This window comes from Schistocerca piceifrons, chromosome 3, assembly GCF_021461385.2.
Source record: "Schistocerca piceifrons isolate TAMUIC-IGC-003096 chromosome 3, iqSchPice1.1, whole genome shotgun sequence".
NCBI lineage: Eukaryota > Metazoa > Arthropoda > Insecta > Orthoptera > Acrididae > Schistocerca > Schistocerca piceifrons.
The window spans coordinates 878329676-878348392 of NC_060140.1; the positions used below are offsets into that span (position 1 = coordinate 878329676).

The window sequence follows — 18717 nt, forward strand, 5'->3', positions numbered from 1 at the left end:
AGGAAAGTTGCTACTCACCATATAGTGGAGATGCTGAGCCGCGATAGGCTCAATAAAAATATTCATACAGTAGTAGCTTTCGGCCATTAAAGCCTTTGTCAGCAGTAGACACACACACACACACACACACACACACACACACACACAAGCGCAACTTGCACATGTGTCTGCAGTCTTAGAGAGCTGAAACTACACTGCGAGCAGCAACACCCATGCAGGATGGGAGTGGCGACTGGGTGGGGGTAAGGAGAAGGCTGGGAGGGGAGAGGGAGGGATAGTATGGTGGGAGATTCGGACAGTGAAGTGTTGCAGTTTATATGGAGGGTAGGAGAGAAGGTGCGGAGGGGGTAGGGGGTAAGTAGCGGAAAAGAGAGGAATAAAAATAAAAGAAATTAAGACTGACTGTGGCCGTGAAATGACGGCTGTGTAGTGCTGGAACGGGAACAGGGAGGGAGCTGGATGGGTGAGGACAGTGACTAACAAAGGTTGAGGCCAGGAGGGTTATGGGAGCATAGGATGTATTGCAGGGAAAGTTCCCACCTGTGCAGACCAGAAAAGCTGGTGTTGGTGGGAAGCATCCATATGGCACAGGCTCTGAAACCGGTCATTGAGATGAGGGGTATCATGTTTGGCAGTGTGTTCAGCTGCAGGGTGGTCCACTTGCTTTTTGGCCACAGTTTGTTGGTGGCCATTCATGTGAACAGTCAGCTTGTTGGTTGTTATGCCTACATAGAATACAGAACAGTGGTTGCAGCTGAGCTTGTAGATCACATGACTGGTTTCACAGGTAGCCAGCCCTGCCTTTGATGTGATAGGTAATGTTAGTGACCGGACTGGAGTAGGTGGTGGTAGGATGTATGGGACAGGTCTTGCATCTAGGTCAACTACAGGGGTATGAGCCATGAAGTATGGTAAGGGATTGGGAACAGGGGTCGTGTAAGGATGGATGAGTGTATTGTATAGGTTCAGTGGACGGTGGAATACCACAGTAGGAGGGGTGGGAAGGATAGTGGGCAGGACATTTCTCATTTCAGGGCACGACGAGAGGTAATCTAAACCCTGGCGGAGAATGTAATTTAGTTGCTCCAGTCCCAGATGGTACTGAGTTACGAGGGGAATGCTGCTCTGTGGCCGGACTGTGGGACTTTGGGAGGTGGTGGGAGACTGGAAAGATAAGGCACGGGAGATTTGTTTTTGTACAAGGATGGGAGGATGATTACGGTCAGTGAAGGCTTCAGTGAGACCCTCGTCACTGCAGATGCGACGGCCACAGGGGGCTAGGCTGTACGGAAGGGACTTCTTGGTATGAAACGGGTGGCAGCTGTTGAAGTGGAGGTATTGCTGGTGCTTAGTAGGTTTGATATAGACGGAGGTACTGATGTAGCCATCTCTGAGGTAGAGGTCAACATCTAGGAAGGTAGCTTGTTGCGTTGAGTAGGACCAGGTGAAGCAAGTTGGGGAGATGTTGTTGAGCTCCTGGAGGAATGTGGAAAAGGTGTCCTCAGCTTCCATCCAGATAGCAAAGATGTCATCAATGAATCTGAACCAGGTGATGGGTTTAGGATTCTGGGCTTTTAGGAAGGGTTCCTGTAGATGGCCCATGAATAGGTTAGCATAGGATGGTGCCATGCGGGTGCTCGTAGCCGTACCACAGATTTATTTGTAGGTAATGCCTTCAAAGGAGAAGTAATTGTGGGTGAGGATATAGTTGGTCATGGAGAGTAGGAAGGAGGTTGTTGGTTTGGAATCCATAGGGTGTCTGGAAAGGTAGTGTTTGATAGCAGTAAGGCCATGGGCATCAGGAATGTTAGTGTACAGGGAGGTGGCATCAACAGTGACGAGCAGGGCACCATGTGGTAGAGGGAGAGGAACTGTGGAAAGTTGGTCGAGGAAATGGTTGGTATCTTTTATATAGGACGATAGGTTCCGGGTAATAGGTTGAACCTGTTGGTCTACGAGAGCAGAGATTCTATCAGTGGGGGCACAGTAACCAGCCACAATGGGGTGTCCTGGATGGTTGGGTTTATGGACTTTAGGAAGCATGTGGAAGGTGGGAGTGCGGGGAGTGGTAGGGGTAAGTAGAGAGATGGACTCTAGGCAGAGATTCTGGGATGGGCCTAAGGATTCAAGTAGTGACTGGAGATCCTGCTGGAATGGGATGACTGTGGCATGGTTTTTAGGTGGAAGTATCTGACAGCTGACGGAGTCCTTCTGCCACGTAATCCTTGTGGTTCAAAACTATGGTGGTGGAGCCTTTGTCTGAAGGTAGGATTATAAGATCAGGATCAGTTTTTATGTGGTGGACTGCGGTTCTTTCTGCGGATGTAATGTTAGTATGCATGTTGAGGAATTTGGGGAATGATGGTGAGGCAAGGTTCAAAAATAAGAAATTCTGGAAAGTTAACAGGATGTGGTTTGGAGGCAGTGAGGGTGGATCACGGTTGGATGGAGGAGTGAACTGAGTTAGGCAAGGTTCAGTGTTGGTCTTTGGTCGAGTCTGATTGGTCGGCTTGGTGACGAAAAAGTGTTTCCACTGTAGGGACCGGGAGAAGGAGAGAAGGTCTTTAACTAGTCCTGCATGGTTGAATTTGGGAGTGGGGCATAACGTGAGGTCTTTGGGAAGGACTGATATTTCTGTGGGATTAAGGCTTCTTGAGGAAAGGTTCATGACTGTGTTGCAGATCTGTTTAGGATTTGAGTTCTGTGTGGTGTTGGGAGTGAGTTTTGGAGGGTGGGGTAAGTGTAGTAGGTCTGCGAGACAAAGTTTGTCAGCTATGAGGGGGCGTGGGGGAGTTTTGAAGGTTGTTGTGGAAGTGGTGGACAGTGATACTCCGAGGCGGGAGTAGGAAGTGAGCAGGATGGAGAGCTTTTTGAGGTGGTGTTGTGCATGTTGCTCAAGTTCCTGCAGGTCGACAGTTTCAATGTGTGTTACGGGTTACAGGAATCTGGGATTACATAGCAGCAGAATTTTGCGGATGGAGAGTAGGCACTGCAAGGAGGATTGGGCTTGGTTGATATGGTTTTGCAGGACTATGTTGGTGAGGACTAAGGATTGGCGGAATCTGAACATGTGGGTGTCATTGTGGAAGGAGGGGTGGCAAACAGAGATGGGTAATTTTATGGTAAGGCCATTAGGGGGGATTTCACGAGCCAAGCAGCAACACAGGAACAGTATGTGGGACTGGGATGTGGCTAGGGATGAGGAAACTGTTCTGTATTGATGCAGATGGAAGGAGCAAGGATCCATGGTGGTGCAAAAATGCGAAAAAATACGTAAAAAAGTAGAATTACGTACGAAAAATTACGCAAAAATACACCCAAATACGTGTGAAAAGTACGAAATAGATGCACAGGGAGAAGAAAAGAGATGGAATCTGAGGAAGACAATGATAGTGGAAGGTGAAAACGCACTTAAGTTGGTGAGAAGTCACAAAGGTCAAAGTAGAGAATAACTAATCATTAATAAATATATTACTGTGGGTAGCAGGTTTGAGGGCGGATAAGCGTAGATGTGAGTGGATGATGGATGAGGTGGATTAAGTGGATGCGAACTGGGATAGAACGGAGAAAGTGTGGGGGTGGGGAGGGGTACGTAGTTAGAGATGTAAGATTGTGTGGCACAGGAAAAGTGTTGGAGATAACACGCAAAAAATACAGTAACTGACGCAGGGAACGTGATCAGTTTGAAGGTATAGGCCTAATTATATCGGTGGGAGTAATGTGGGACATAAGATGCTGCACCAACAATCAGCATGTTCTTGATGCCTTCTGTTGCGTGCAGCAGAGTCCGTTGATACAGTAGTCATAAGTAGTGTGTGCAGTGCAGTTCAGTAAGGCAACAAGAGAAACACAGGAAAGAAAAGAAAGAGGGATGGACATTGAGTATAGAGACGCAAAAGAAAGCAGTTACAAAGGAAAACCGCACAGGGTTAGGATCGAAGAAAAGCCGTCAGGCAAAAAACAAACAGTGGAAAATCTAGGATGGAACGTAACAATACGAGAAAAGGAAAGTTGCTGCTCACCATATGGCAGAGATGCTGAGCCGCAATAGGCACAATAAAAAGCTAAACACAATTATAGCTTTCGTCCAGTAAGGTCTTTGTCAGCAGTACACACACACACACACACACACACACACACACACACACACGCAAGCGCAACTTGCACACGCATCTGCAGTCTCAGAGAGCCGAAACTACACTGCGAGCAACAGCACCCGTGCATGATTGGAGTGGTGACTGGGTGGGGGTAAGGAGGAGGCTGGGGCGGGGAGGGGGAGGGGTATCATGATGGGAGTGGTGGACAGTGAAGTGTTGCATTTAGACGGAGGGTAGGAGAGAAGGTGTGAGGGGGTAGGAGGTAAGTAGCGGAAAGGAGAGAAATAAAAATAAAAGAATTTAAAAGAATGGGTGTGGTGGTGAAATGATGGCTGTGTAGTGCTGGATGGGAACAGGGTGGGGGCTGGATGGGTGAGAACAGTGACCAAAGAAGGATGAGGCCAGGAGTGTTATGGGAATGTAGGATGTATTGCAGGGGAAGTTCCCACCTGCGCAACTCAGAAAAACTGGTGTTGGTGGGAAGGATCCATATGGCACAAGCTGTGAAGCACTCATTGAGATGAGGGGTATCATGTTTGGCAGTGTGTTCTGCTACAGGGTGGTCCACTTGTTTTTTGGCCACAGTTTGTCAGTGGCCATTCATGCAGACAGCTGGTTGGTTGTCATGCCTACGTAGAATGCAGAACAGTGGTTGCAGCTTAGCTTGTAGATCACATGACTGGTTTCACAGGTAGCCCTGCCTTTTATGGGATAGGCGATGATAGTGACCGGACTGGAGTAGGTGGTGGTAGGATGTATGGGACAGGTCTTGCATCTAGGTCTATTACAGGGGTATGAGCCATGAAGTACGGTAAGGGATTGGGAGCAGGGGTCATGTATGGATGGATGAGTATATTGTGTAGGTTCAGTGGACGGTGGAATACTACAGTAGGAGGGGTGGGAAGGATAGTGGGTGGGACATTTCTCATTTCAGGGCATGACGAGAGGTAATCTAAACCCTGGCAAAGAATGTAATTTAGTTGCTCCAGTTCCGGATGGTACTGAGTTACGAGGGGAATGCTCCTCTGTGCGGGACTGTGGGACTTTGGGAGGTGGTGGGACACTGGAAAGATAAGGCACGAGAGGTTTGTTTTTGTACAAGGATGGGAGGATGATTACGGTCAGTGAAGGCTTCAGTGAGACCTTCGGTATATTTAGAGAGGGACTCCTCGTCACTGCAGATGCGACGACCACAGGTGGCTAGGCTGTACGGAAGAGACTTCTGGGTATGGAACGGGTGGCAGCTGTCGAAATGGAGGTATTGCTGGTGGTTAGTAGGTTTGATATGGATGGAGGTACTGATGTAGCCATCTATGAGGTGGAGGTCAACATCTAGGAAGATGGCTTGTTGGGTTGACTAGGACCAGGTGAAGCAAATGGGGGAGAAGTTGTTGAGGTTCTGGAGGAATGTGAATAAGGTGTCCTCATTTTCAATCCAGATAGCAAAGATGTCATCAATGAATCTGAACCAGGTAAGGGGACTAGCATTCTGGGTTTTTAGGAAGGATTCCTCTAGGTGGCCCATGAATAGGTTAGCATCTTATGTCCCACATTACTCCCGCCAATAGAATTAAGCCTATCCTTTCAAACTGATAACTCTCCCTGTGTCAGTTCGCGAATTTTTGCGTGTTATCTTCCGCACTTTTCCAGTGCCACATGAACTTGCATCTCTAACTACGAACCTCTCCCCAACCTCCCACACTGTCTCTGTTCTATCCCTGTTTGCCGTCACTAAATCCACCTCATCCAGTCACATTTGCCGTCCCCCTTCTCTACGTTTATTCGCCCTCAAACCTGCTACCCGTAGTAATATATTGATTAATGATTAGTTATTCTCTACTTTGACCTTTGTGACTCCTCACCAATTTTAGAGAGTTTTTGCCTTCCACTATCATTTTCTTCTTTTCTTCCCCCCTGTGCATCCATTTTGTACTTTTCATACGTATTTGGGTGTGTTTTTGCATAATTTTTTGGATGTAATTCTACTTTCTTACATATTTTTTCGCATTTTTGCACCACCAAGGATCCTTGCTCCTTCCATCTGCATCCAAACAGAACAGTTTCCTTATCCCTAGCCAGATCCCAGTCCCACATACTGTTCCTGTGTTGTTGCTTGGCTCATGAAATCCCCCCTAATGGCCTTACCATCAAATTACCCATCTCTGTTTGCCATCTCTCCTTCCACAATGACCTCCACCTGTTCAGATTCCTCCAATCCTTAGCCCTCACCAACATAGTCCTGCAAAACCATATCAGCCAAGCCCAATCCTCCTTGCAGTGCCTACTCGCCATCCGCAAAATTCTGCTGCTATGTAATCCCAGATTCTTGGAACCCATAACTCACATGGAAACTCTTGCCCTGCAGGAACTTGAGCCACATGCACACCACCACCTCAAAAAGCTCTCCATCCTTCTCACTTCCTACTCCCACCACAGAGCACCACTGTCCACCACTACATCAACAACCTCCAAACCTCCCCCAACACCCCCTCATAGCTGACAAACCTTGTCTCGCAGACCTACTACACTTACCCCACCCTCCGAAACTCCCTCCCAACACCACACAGAACTCAAATCCTAAACAGACCTGCAACACAGTCATGAACCCTTCCTCCAGAAGCCTTAATCCCACAGAAATATCAGTCCTTTCCAAAGACCTCACCTTTTCCCCCACTCTCAAATTCAACCATGCAGGACTAGTTAAAGACCTTCTCTCCTTCTCCCAGTCCCTCTAGTGGAAACACTTTTTCGCAACCAAGCCGACCAATCAGACTCAACCAAAGACCAACACTGAACCTTGCCTAACTCAGTTCACTCCTCCATCCAACCGTGATCCACCCCCACTGCCTCCAAACCACATCCTGTTAACTTTCCAGAATTTCTTATTTTTGAACCTTGCGTCACCATCACTCTCCAAATTCCTCAACATGCCTACTAACATTACATCCACAGAAAGAACCGCAGTCCACCACATAAAAACTGATCCTGATCTTATAATCCTACCTTCAGACAAAGGCTCCACCACCATAGTTTTGAACCACAAGGATTACGTGGCAGAAGGACTCCGTCAGCCGTCAGATACCACAGTCATCCCATTCCAGCAATCCAGCAGGATCTCCAGTCACTACTTGAATCCTTAGGCCCATCCCAGAATCTCTGCCTAGAGTCCATCTCTCTACTTACCCCTACCACTCCCCGCACTCCCACCTTCCACATGCTTCCTAAAGTCCATAAACCCAACCATCCAGGACACCCCATTGTGGCCGGTTACTGTGCCCCCACTGATAGAATCTCTGCTCTCGTAGACCAACAGGTTCAACGTATTACCCGGAACCTATCGTCCTATATAAAAGATACCAACCATTTCCTCGACCAACTCTCCACAGTTCCTCTCCGTTTACCACATGCCCTGCTCATCACTGTTGATGCCACCTCCCTGTACACTAACATTCCTGATGCCCATTGCGTTACTGCTATCGAACACTACCTTTCCAGATGCCCTATGGATTCAAAACCAACAACCTCCTTCCTAGACTCCATGACCAACTATATCCTCACCCACAATTACTTCTCCTTTGAAGGCATTACCTACAAATAAATCTGTGGTACAGCTACGGGCACCCGCATGGCACCATCCTATGCTAACCTATTCCTGGGCCATCTAGAGGAATCCTTGCTAACAGCCCAGAATCCTAAACCCATCACCTGGTTCAGATTCATTGATGACATCTTTGCTATCTGGATTGAAGCTGAGGACACCTTATTCACATTCCTCCAGAACCTCAACAACTTCTCCCACATTTGCTTCACCTGGTCGTAGTTAACCCAACAAGCCAGCTTCCTAGATGTTGAACTCTGCCGCAGAGGTGGCTACATCAGTACCTCCATGCATATCAAACCTACTAACCACAAGCAATACCTCTATTTCTACAGCTGCCACTCGTTTCGTACCAAGAAGTCTCTTCCGTACAGCCTAGCCACCTGTGGTCGTCGCATCTGCAGTGACGAGAAGTCCCTCTCTAAATATACTGAGGGTCTTACTGAAGGCTTCACTGACCGTAATCATCCTCCCATCCTTGTACAAAAACAAATCTCCCGTGCCTTATCTTTCCAGTCTTCCAACACCTCCCAAAGTCCCACAGTCCGGCCACAGAGGAGCATTCCCCTCGTAACTCAGTACCATCCAGGACTGGAGCAACTAAATTACATTCTCTGCCAGGGTTTAGATTACCTCTCGTCGTGCCCTGAAATGAGAAATGTCCCACCCACTATCCTTCCCACCCCTCCTACTGTGGTATTCCACCATCCACTGAACCTACACAATATACTCATCCATCCTTACACAACCCCTGCTCCCAATCCCTTACTTTATGGCCCATACCCCCGTAATAGACCTAGATGCAAGACCTGTCTCATACATCCTCCTACCACCACCTACTCCAGTCCGGTCACTAACATTACCTATCACATCAAAGGCAGGGCTACCTGTGAAACCAGTCATGTGATCTACAAGCTAAGCTGCAACCACTGTTCTGTATTCTATGTAGGCATGACAACCAACCAGCTGTCTGTCTGCATGAATGGCCACTGACAAACTGTGGCCGAAAAACAAGTGGACCACCCTGTAGCTGAACATGCTACCAAACATGATACCCCTCATCTCAATGAGTGCTTTACAGCCTGTGCCATATTTATCCTTCCCACCAACACCAGTTCTTCTGAATTGCGCAGGTGGGAACTTCTCCTGCAATACATCCTACGTTCCCATAACACTCCTGGCCTCAACCTTCGGTAATCACTGTCCTCACCCGTCCAGCCCCCACCCTGTTTCCATCCAGCACTACACAGCCTTCATTTCACCACCACACCCAGTCTTTTAATTTCATTTATTTTTATTTCTCTTCTTTCCACCACTTACCCCCTCCCCCCTCCGCACCTTCTCTCCAACCCTTCGTCTAAACTGCAATACTTCACTGTCTACCACCCCCACCATACTATCCCTCCCCACCCCAGCCTCCTCCTTACCTCCACCCAGTTGCCACTCCCATCATGCACGGGTGTTGCTGCTCGCAGTGTAGTTTCAGCTCTCTAAGACTTTCAGATGAATGTAATAATTCCAATTGTTAAGATAGCAGTTGTTGACTTGTGTGAATATTACCGAACTGTCAGTTTAATAAGTCATGGTTGCAGGATACTGACATTAACTATTTACAGAAGAATGAAAAATCTGGTGTAGAATCTGTTTTTTTTGGAGAAATTTAGGAACATTACAGTAATCAAAGAGTATGAAAAGAAAACAGTGGTAGAGGAAGGAGTGAGATGGGGTTGTAGCTTATCCTTGATGTTATTCACTCTGTGAATTAAGCAAGTTGTAAAAGAGCCCAAAGAAAATTTTGGAGAAGTCATCAAAGTTCAGGGAGAAGAAATAAAAACTTTGAAATTTGCTTATGACCGAGTAATTCTGTCAGGGACAGAAAATTATTTGGAAGAGTAGGTCATTGGAATGGATACTATCTCGAAAAGGAGGATTGGCAAAAGCCGCGCAAGTATGATGGAATGTAGTCGAAGTAACCCTTTGACTGCTACAGATGTGCTCTTTACATTCCATGTTGAACGTTGCTTTGTTTTCACTGTACAGCTCAGCTAATGCTGCTATTTGTGCTTAGAGACTATGCTGAGGTCATTATGAAATACTTATCATCTGGATTTAAGAAAACTGTTTAGTGAAAAAAATTGATTTTTGCACATTTTTCAGTCTGATATCTTTGTTCGATAAAGAACTGAGTATATTTTCTTTATTCATAATAATTAGTGTGTGTGCTGCATCACATTAAGTACAGTGAAATTTTAGAGTGTTTGCAGAGGTAAAAATGCATTGCGTAAACTTTATGTATGGTCAATATTAGTCCACAAGTTACTGTTTATGAAATAAGATATTGAAATTTAATTTAAAACTGAGAGCAGAATGGTCTCACTTCATTCTTGAGTTACTGGTTTTTTATATCCAGCAGACGCTCTCATGCTACACGTCCTATTCTGTCCTTACACATTGAGGATACTGTATTCATAACAGTTGTCATATGTTATAAATTGTCAGAGATACTGATATGATGTTTATTGTGAAAGACCGCATACAAATGGGCACAATAGTTATATGATAAGACTCTAAACTTATTTATTCACCGTGATATGGAAGTACCTCATCCACAGCTGTGAGAGGTCGGCAGAATGGGGCCCTTAAACACATCAATAGCACTTAAGGGTAACCTAGGGGCTATGTTTAAACATGTCCTCAGAACTTGAGGAGCGGCGGAGGCTGACAGGTTATCTTGTCGACAGTAGGTAATGAGTTAAATCACGTGATGCTGAGAGAGTTATTTTAAGAAATGAAACACTAAAAGTGATACATGAGTTATGCTATTTGGACTCAAATTAACTAATAATGGGTGAAGTAAAGAGAACATAAACTGTAGATTGCCAATTCCAAAAAAAGTCTTTCTGAGGAAGAGAAATTTAACATTATATATGAATTCAAGTGTTAGGAAATATTTTCTGAAGTTATTTGTCTGAAAGGTAGCCTTGTATGTGGAAGTGAAACATGGATGATATGCAGTTTCAGCAAGAAGAGAATAAAAGCTTTTGAAATTCAGTGGTACAGGAGAATGCTGAAGAGTATATGGTTAAATCACTTAATTAGTTAATGAAGTGATCAGTTGATACGATGTATTCTGAGACAGCTAGGATTCATAAATTTGGAATTGGAGGGATGTGTGGCCAGTAAAAATTGTAATGGGAAACGAAGAGATGAATACAGTAAGAACTTCCAAATGGATGCAGATTACAGTAGTTGATTTGGAAATGAAGAGGATTGCACAGGATAGATTAGTGTGGAGAGCTGCATCAAACCAGTCTTTGTATTGAAGAGCACAATATCATCCTCATTGGTTTTAGACAGGGATACTCACTGGGTACTCCCCTTTTATTACATTGGATTCTAATTCCATTGTATTGCAGGAAATTTACAACTCTAGTTTGTTTTTTGAGATTACTGCAATCAACTGCCTTTTGTTTTGTTCTTCAATTTTTATTATTGATTTCATAATGTGAATAATTCTCGCCACACTCGGTGCTTAAAAGTTTTGTGTATACATCTTGCCACAACCACACAACTCCCACACTGCTGCAGACAATCAATAAATATGTCCCATCTGATGATAAATTGCTAGGCAGTTTGAAACCAGTAATGTGATACTAAAAATTGAAAAATAAAGCAAAAGCTGACTGGTTGCAGTAATGTCAAGAAATTCTAGTTTGTGCCTAAGTTATGCTAGCACTTGATCTATAGTTATTGTATTTCCTCAAACTCCCCATTGTGTTTAATTTGATGGTATTCAGTTACACATCCAAAAAAGTTGCAAAATGATGATGTATTTTAAAACTTGTAGAAGCAACTGTGATGTGGATGATTTTCTGTTTTGTTCAGTCTGAAATTATTTAGGGACACGACATCTAAATGTTTCGTAGGTTATGGTATTATCCTCTTATCAAAATTTTAATCTATGAAAAATTGGATTTATGACATTTTATTTAAGTTTAAATGATACAGGTACTCAAGAAATGATAAAGTGCAGATAACAATCAATCATAGTCACTGCCACACACCTTAAAAATTTAATCTTCACATCCACTTTTCTCATGTATGATCTGTTTACTTTCCCATAATTCTGCCATATGGTACTGCTTGGGTACTGCCATTACCCTATAAAACATGATTTGTGAGCATTTGTGGATTTTTCTGGTCAAGGTCCTGTTAATTGTCTAACACATTCTCTGAGATTTATGTTTTTATGTTTATCGCCATTCTCTCACAGTAAGATAATGTATTCCCTAAGTGACCTGTATTGCGTACCTCTTCAAAAATAAAATAAAATAAAAATTATGTGTATCTTGCTTTTTTTCTAGATTCCATCAGCTTGGAAAAACCCAAGTGGTGATTATCATATAGGAATTAAAAATGCTTTCGATCTGTATCCTTCCAAACTAAGAGAACGGATAGAGAAAGAGCGGAAAGAAAATCTTTGGGATCACGGACATAAGGCTGCTGTGTCAAAAGCAACAAGGGAACTACAGGTATTGTTTTTTTTCCATGTTCATTGATAATCTAGAGTGAAGCACAGAGAAATGTTGGACCTCTAATGAAATTATTTATTGTTATGGACACTTCTAGGAATTTGAAGCAAAAAATACATCAAATTTATCTACAGCAGATAAATTGCAGAAAGAGGACTTTGAAGCAAGGGTGGATGTATTGACGTCACTTGATAAAAAATACAATGATGTTGGTCCAGCTTATGATTGCATTGTTTTCCATGATGGTGAAATGTGGAGGTGAGTATTTGCTCGTCCTAAGAATCGTGCTACATTATTTTTGTTTAATTGAGAGGACAGTTTCAATAGTAAATTGTGTAGGGAAATGAATGACATGGAATGAAGACTACTTGGACAATGCATATTAATATTTAGCATCGTGGAATGTATTTCCTACTATTAAAATATTTTTCGTACAAGAAAAAGATTATAGAAGCACGCTAATGCATACGCATTGCCATCACAGGATACTGTTACTTAACCTTAGATTTCCAGAAACTTTCATTTCTTGTAATGGCATGGTATTAGTTTGACAATGATTTTGATTATTTTTGTTTATTTTCAGTGCTCAGAGCAGCTGATATTATATAAGAACAAGCAGTTTTTGTTATTTTGTTCATGTTTACATTATTTATTCCTTGAGATGCGGAATCATAGTTTCCATTTGATTGTATACATTCGACGTAGACAGTTATTTCCACTGGGAACTGTGGGCATAATCCGTATCACTTCAGGCAAAGGGATTACCTTCATAGTCTCGGATGTTATTGAATTTAGCATATGTTAAAATTCAGGAGGAAGTAAGAAACACGTATTTTTTTGTTTTCTCCAAAAAAATTCCTGTCCCAAGATGCAGGCCCCAAAGGTGAGACTGCAAACACCATTTTGAAGATGCGAATTTTGGAAAATTTTTAAAAATGCTGTATCTCTGCAACAGTTCTAGATATTTTGTTAGAATTTTTTTTTTATTTGAAAGATAATTGCTTTATGATTACAATGGTATCCTCCGTTTGGAGGTATCTGTCAAATTTCTTTTACTGTTGCCTTTTGATTTTTTATAATCTACAGAAAGAATTTCTTTTTCAAAAATGCAAATCCAGAAAATTTAGATTTTTTTTCTGTTTATTAGTACCATGTAGTACTATATTCTCTGTAAAGGAGAGCTTCCGCTTTATAATCTACAGAAAGAATTTCTTTTTCAAAAATGCAAATCCAGAAAATTTAGATTTTTTTCTGTTTATTAGTACCATGTAGTACTATATTCTCTGTAAAGGAGAGCTTCCGCTTTTAAGTTGGACAGGTTTTCTTTTTAAAAACAATTTTTTTAAACTTTCAGCAGTAATGTATGTCTTCACTGAAGTTGTTTCTTACTAATTTCTTTGTTACAGTGGTTATTTCTATTGTCCCTTATCACTTTACTAGCGAGGTAGCGCAGTGGTTAGTACACTGGACTCACATATGTGAGGACAAAGTTTCAAACCTGTCTCCGGCCATCCTGATTTAGGTTTTCCGTGATTTCCCTCAGTCATTTCAGGCAAATGCCAGGATGGTTCCTTTCAAAGGGCACAACTGATTTGCTTCCCCATCCTTCCCAAATCCGAACTTGTGCTTCGTCTCTAATGACCTCGTTGTCAGCAGGATGTTAAATACTTATCTCCTCCTCCTCCTCCTGCTGCTGACACTTTCTTTGTTGCAGTTACTTCTTTTCACTTTCATTGTTACAGATATTTCTTACACTTCTTTGTAGTTTCTTGTCAGTTTCTTTGTCATGGTTGTTCTTCATTGTAGGTTTCTGTATTCTAGTTGTTGAGTACTATTTTGTTTACTGAAGAGGCTTCTAAGAAATAACTCACCATCCAGTGAGTTTTGTGTTTTCGTAAGGAATTTGCCAGTTGACATAGTCGCAGTGCTTTTTGTGAAAAGGACTGTTTGAAATGTCTTCTGACTGGGGCAACAGGAGAGTGAAGGGTGCTGACTATTTGCATTCCCTTCAGAGTGATACATAAAACAAACAAAAAACACTTTGTTCAGGTTTTTTTTTGTTCTGAATGTTTTGACAGAATAACAGCAATGATAGTACCTGAACTACCGTATTTACTCAAATCTAAGCCGCACTTTTTTCCGGTTTTTGTAATCCAAAAAACTGCCTGCGGCTTAGAATCGAGTTCAAAGTAAGTGGAAGTTCTGAAAAATGTTGGTAGATGCCGCCACAACTAACGTCTGCCATCGAATATATGTAGTGCTACACAGGCATTCTTTGCAGGCACAAAGATGAATACTGGCGCCAAAACCTCTGTGTCAGTAAATAAGGTAGAAGAAAAGCTTTTTTCCTCCACCCCGAGTTTCATCCACTGCATTTTCATATATTATCTAACGAAATAAATAGAAATTCCGTATTGTTCATCTTCGAATGTAGCAGCCTTTCAAATATTCGTAGCAACAAAAATAAATTTTACACAAAAATACCAACAATGCACAAGGCTTTAGGATTGTTGCACGAATTGATGTGCTGGGGCTCATTAAGATTTCACACAGCGGCACCTTTTGCTTTGTGGAATTTTGTGAAGTACTTGTTGGTTGTATAAATGGAAGAGGCCTGGAGATACTAGAAGGTTTCAGATAGATGATATAATGGTAAGACAGAGATTTAGGAACCAGGTTTTAAATTGTAAGACATTTCCAGGGGCAGATGTGGACTCTGACCACAATCCGTTGGTTATGAACTGCAGATTAAAACTGAAGAAACTCCAAAAATCTGGGAATTTAAGGAGATAGGACATGGATAAACTGACAGAAGCAGAGGTTGTAGAGTGTTTCAGGGAGAACATCAGGGAACGATTGACAAGAATGGGGGCAAGAAATACAGTAGAAGAAGAATGGGTAGCTTTGAGAGATGAAATAGTAAAGGCAGCAGAGTATCAAGTAGGTAAAAGGACGAGGGCTAGTAGAAATCCTTGAGTAACAGAAGATATATTGAATTTAATTAATGAAAGAAGAAAATACAAAAATGCAGTAAATGAAGTAGGCAAAACGGAATACAAACATCTCAAAAATGAGATCGACAGGAAGTGCAAAATGTCTAAGCATGGATGGCTAGAGGGCAAATGTAAGGATATAGAGATATATCACTTGGGGTAAGATAGATACTGCCTACAGGAAAATTAAAGAGACCTTTGGAGATAAGAGAACCACTTGTATGAACATCAAGAGCTCAGATGGAAACCCAGTTCTAAGCAAAGAAGGGAAAGCAGAAAGGTGGAAGGAGTATATAGAGGGTCTCTACAAGGGTGGTGTACTTGAGGACAATATTATGGAAATGGAAGAGAATGTAGATGAAGATGAAATGGGAGATACGATACTTCAAGAAGAGTTTGACAGAGCACTGAAAGACCTGAGTCGAAACAAGGCGCTGGGAGCAGACAACATTCAATTGGAACTATTGACGGCCTTGGGAGAGCCAGTTCTGACAAAACTCTACCATCTGGTGAGCAAGATGTATGAGACAGGCAAAATACCCTCATACTTCAAGAAGAATATAATAATTCCAATCCCAAAGAAAGCAGGTGTTGACAGATGTGAAAATTACTGAACTATCAGTTTAATAAGTAACAGCTGCAAAATACTAAGCGAATTCCTTACAGACGAATGGAAAAACTGATAGAAGCCGACCTCGGGAAAGATCAGTTTGGATTCCGTAGAAATGTTGGAACACATGAGGCAATCCTGACCCTTACGTCTTATCTTAGAAAATAGATTAAGGAAAGGCAAACCTACGTTTCTAGCATTTGTAGACTTAGATAAAGCTTTTGACAATGTTGAGTGGAACTCTCTCTTTCAAATTCTGAAGGTGGCAGGGGTGAAATACAGGGAGCCAAAGGCTATTTACAATTTGTACAGAAACCAGATGGCAGTTATAAGAGTCGAGGGGCATGAAAGGGAAGCAGTGGTTGGGAAGGGAGTGAGACAGGGTTGTGGCCTATCCCCGATGTTATTCAATCTGTATATTGAGCAAGCAGTAAAGGAAAGAAAAGAAAAATTCGGAGTAGGAATTAAATCCATGGAGAAGAAATAAAAACTTTGAGGTTTGCCGATGACATTGTAATTCTGACAGAGACAGCAAAGGACCTGGAAGAGCAGCTGAACGGAATGAATAGTCTCTTGAAAGGAGGATATAAGATGAACATCAACAGAAGAAAAATGAGGATAATGGAATGTAATCGAATTAAATCGGGTGATGCTGCAGGAATTAGGTTAGGAAATGAGAAGCTTAAAGTAGTAAATGAGTTTTGTTGTTTGGGGAGCAAAATAACTGATGGTCGAAGTAGAGAGGATATAAAATGTAGACTGGCAATGGCAAGGGAACCGTTTCTGAAGAAGAGAAATATAGTTTTAAGTATAGAAGTATAGATTTAAGTATCAGGAAGTCATTTCTGAAAGTATTTATATGGAGTGTAGCCACGTATTGAAGTGAAACGTGGACGATAAATAGTTTACACAAGAAGAGAATAGAAGCTTTTGAAATGTGGTGCTACAGAAGAATGCTGAAGATTATATGGGTAGATCACATAACAAATGAGGAGGTATTGAGTAGAATTGGGGAGAAGAGAAATTTGTGGCACAACTTGACTAGAAGGAGGACATGTTCTGAGGCATCAAGGGATCACCAGTTTAGTATTGGAGCGCAGCGTGGAGGGTAAAAATTGTAGAGGGAGACCAAGAGATGAATACACTAAGCATATTCAGAAGGATGTAGGTTGCAGTAGGTACTTGGAGATGAAGAAGCAAGCACAAGATAGAGTAGCATGGAGAGCTGCATCAAACCAGTCACCGGACTGAAGACCACCACGACATACAGTTATTTCTTTTGGGAACAAAGTTTTAATTGTGTTGCAGGTGTGCGATACGGGATTGACGAGAGTAATGTCAGGCAATGGCGACTGCTGGGAAACATATTATTTGAATGTTCAAGTAGCAGGAAAGCATGTAGTGGGCCTAAGTGTGGCCAATATAATGCACTAGAAGTGATATTAAATGAATTGGTTAAGGAACAGCATCAGAAATTCCTTCCTGTGAATGCCAAAATTTTAAAAATTAAGGCACTTGAAATTGCTAGAGAGCAAAAAATCGAAAATTTTAAGGCTAGTTGCAGCTGGACTGATGTGTTCATCAGCCTTCACTTCAGAAGACAAACTTCAGTTGCGCAGAAGCTTCTAAGTTATTTTCATTCTTATTTTATAAGTGTTGCTACTCTGCATTGTACAGGATAGAAAAGCGTGGAGAGCTGCATCAAACTAGTCTATGGTCTGAAGACAACAACAACAACAACAACAACACACTTCTGCATTTCCCCCCAGGGGATCCACAACTCTTTTGTGGATACGTGCGTAGCGAGCACGGGGCCCCGAGCTAATGTGGCCTTCCTTCCTTTCCGGGCTGCATACCTTCCCTTTCCGCATCCTTCCCCATCCCCCGTCTTCACCCCCCCCCCCCCCCCCCCTCACCTCTGGCTCTTTCCTTCACTTTCTCCCCCTCTGGGAGTATGGTTTGTGCCTACGTCCGGAGACGGACGCTTGTAAATGTACCGCACTCTTCGCTTTCCTTGCTTGTATGTCTTCATCTTTCTTCGTCCTTCTCTTTTCCTTACCTCTTCTCTTTACCTCTTCTCTTTACCCTTTTCTCCGCTGCGGCGTTTGAGACCCCTCTTCTTTCCTTTCCCTGTCTCTTTCTTCCTCCCTGTGCGTGTCTGAAGGCCGACCCACGCACTTCCATGCGTAGCCGGTGACGGGGTAACGCGTAATTCCCCGCCCCGGGTAGACAGGTAGGACACGTACGTACCCCCTGGTAAAGGCCAGGCCCAGGGAGGGGTGATTACCCGAGCTGATACCTTCCGAAAGTGCCGATTGGTCCCTCCGTCCGTTTGTCGGGAGGTGTGACCTGAGGTGTGAACAATCACCTAAGGCGGGTGTGCCCTCGGTGAGGGCCCCCCACAAGGGAGGAGCGCGCCATCGGAGACGCTGGTAATCATGGGGGATTCTTCCGCAATGGTTTCCTCACCTTCTACTATGTCTGCTCACAAACGTAAGTTCACTGAGTCTCAGCCACAGACGGTTCTTCCATCATTGCCACAGTTCCTTGTTGTTTCTCGGTCTGACGAAGGTCACGACTTTTCCACGGTCAACCCTTTCATTATTCAGAAAGGTGTCGACGCAATTGCGGGTCCTGTAAAGTCTTGTTCCAGATTACGGAATGGTACCCTGTTGTTAGAAACACACAGTGCCCTCCAGGCTCAAAAATTGCTGCGTACTTCTCTGCTCCACACCTTCCCTGTCCGGGTGGAACCGCACCGTACCTTAAATTCCTCGCGTGGAGTCGTTTATACACGCTCCCTCGATGGATTGTCTGACGAAGAAATTCAGCACTACCTGTCTGACCAGGGCGTCACCGCTGTTCATCGGGTTATGAAAAGGGTTGA

The 18717-nt window shown here is 43.2% G+C and overlaps 1 protein-coding gene across 1 annotated transcript in view; it reads left to right on the forward strand.

Moving 5' to 3' along the window:
- Positions 1-18717, forward strand: part of LOC124787906 (tripeptidyl-peptidase 2) — a 281148-nt gene that overhangs the window by 62790 nt on the left and 199641 nt on the right. Inside the window, exons 3-4 of the mRNA XM_047254886.1 lie at positions 12060-12227; positions 12325-12485. Coding sequence (XP_047110842.1) covers positions 12060-12227; positions 12325-12485 — 329 coding nt within the window. The remainder of the gene's footprint in view (positions 1-12059; positions 12228-12324; positions 12486-18717) is intronic.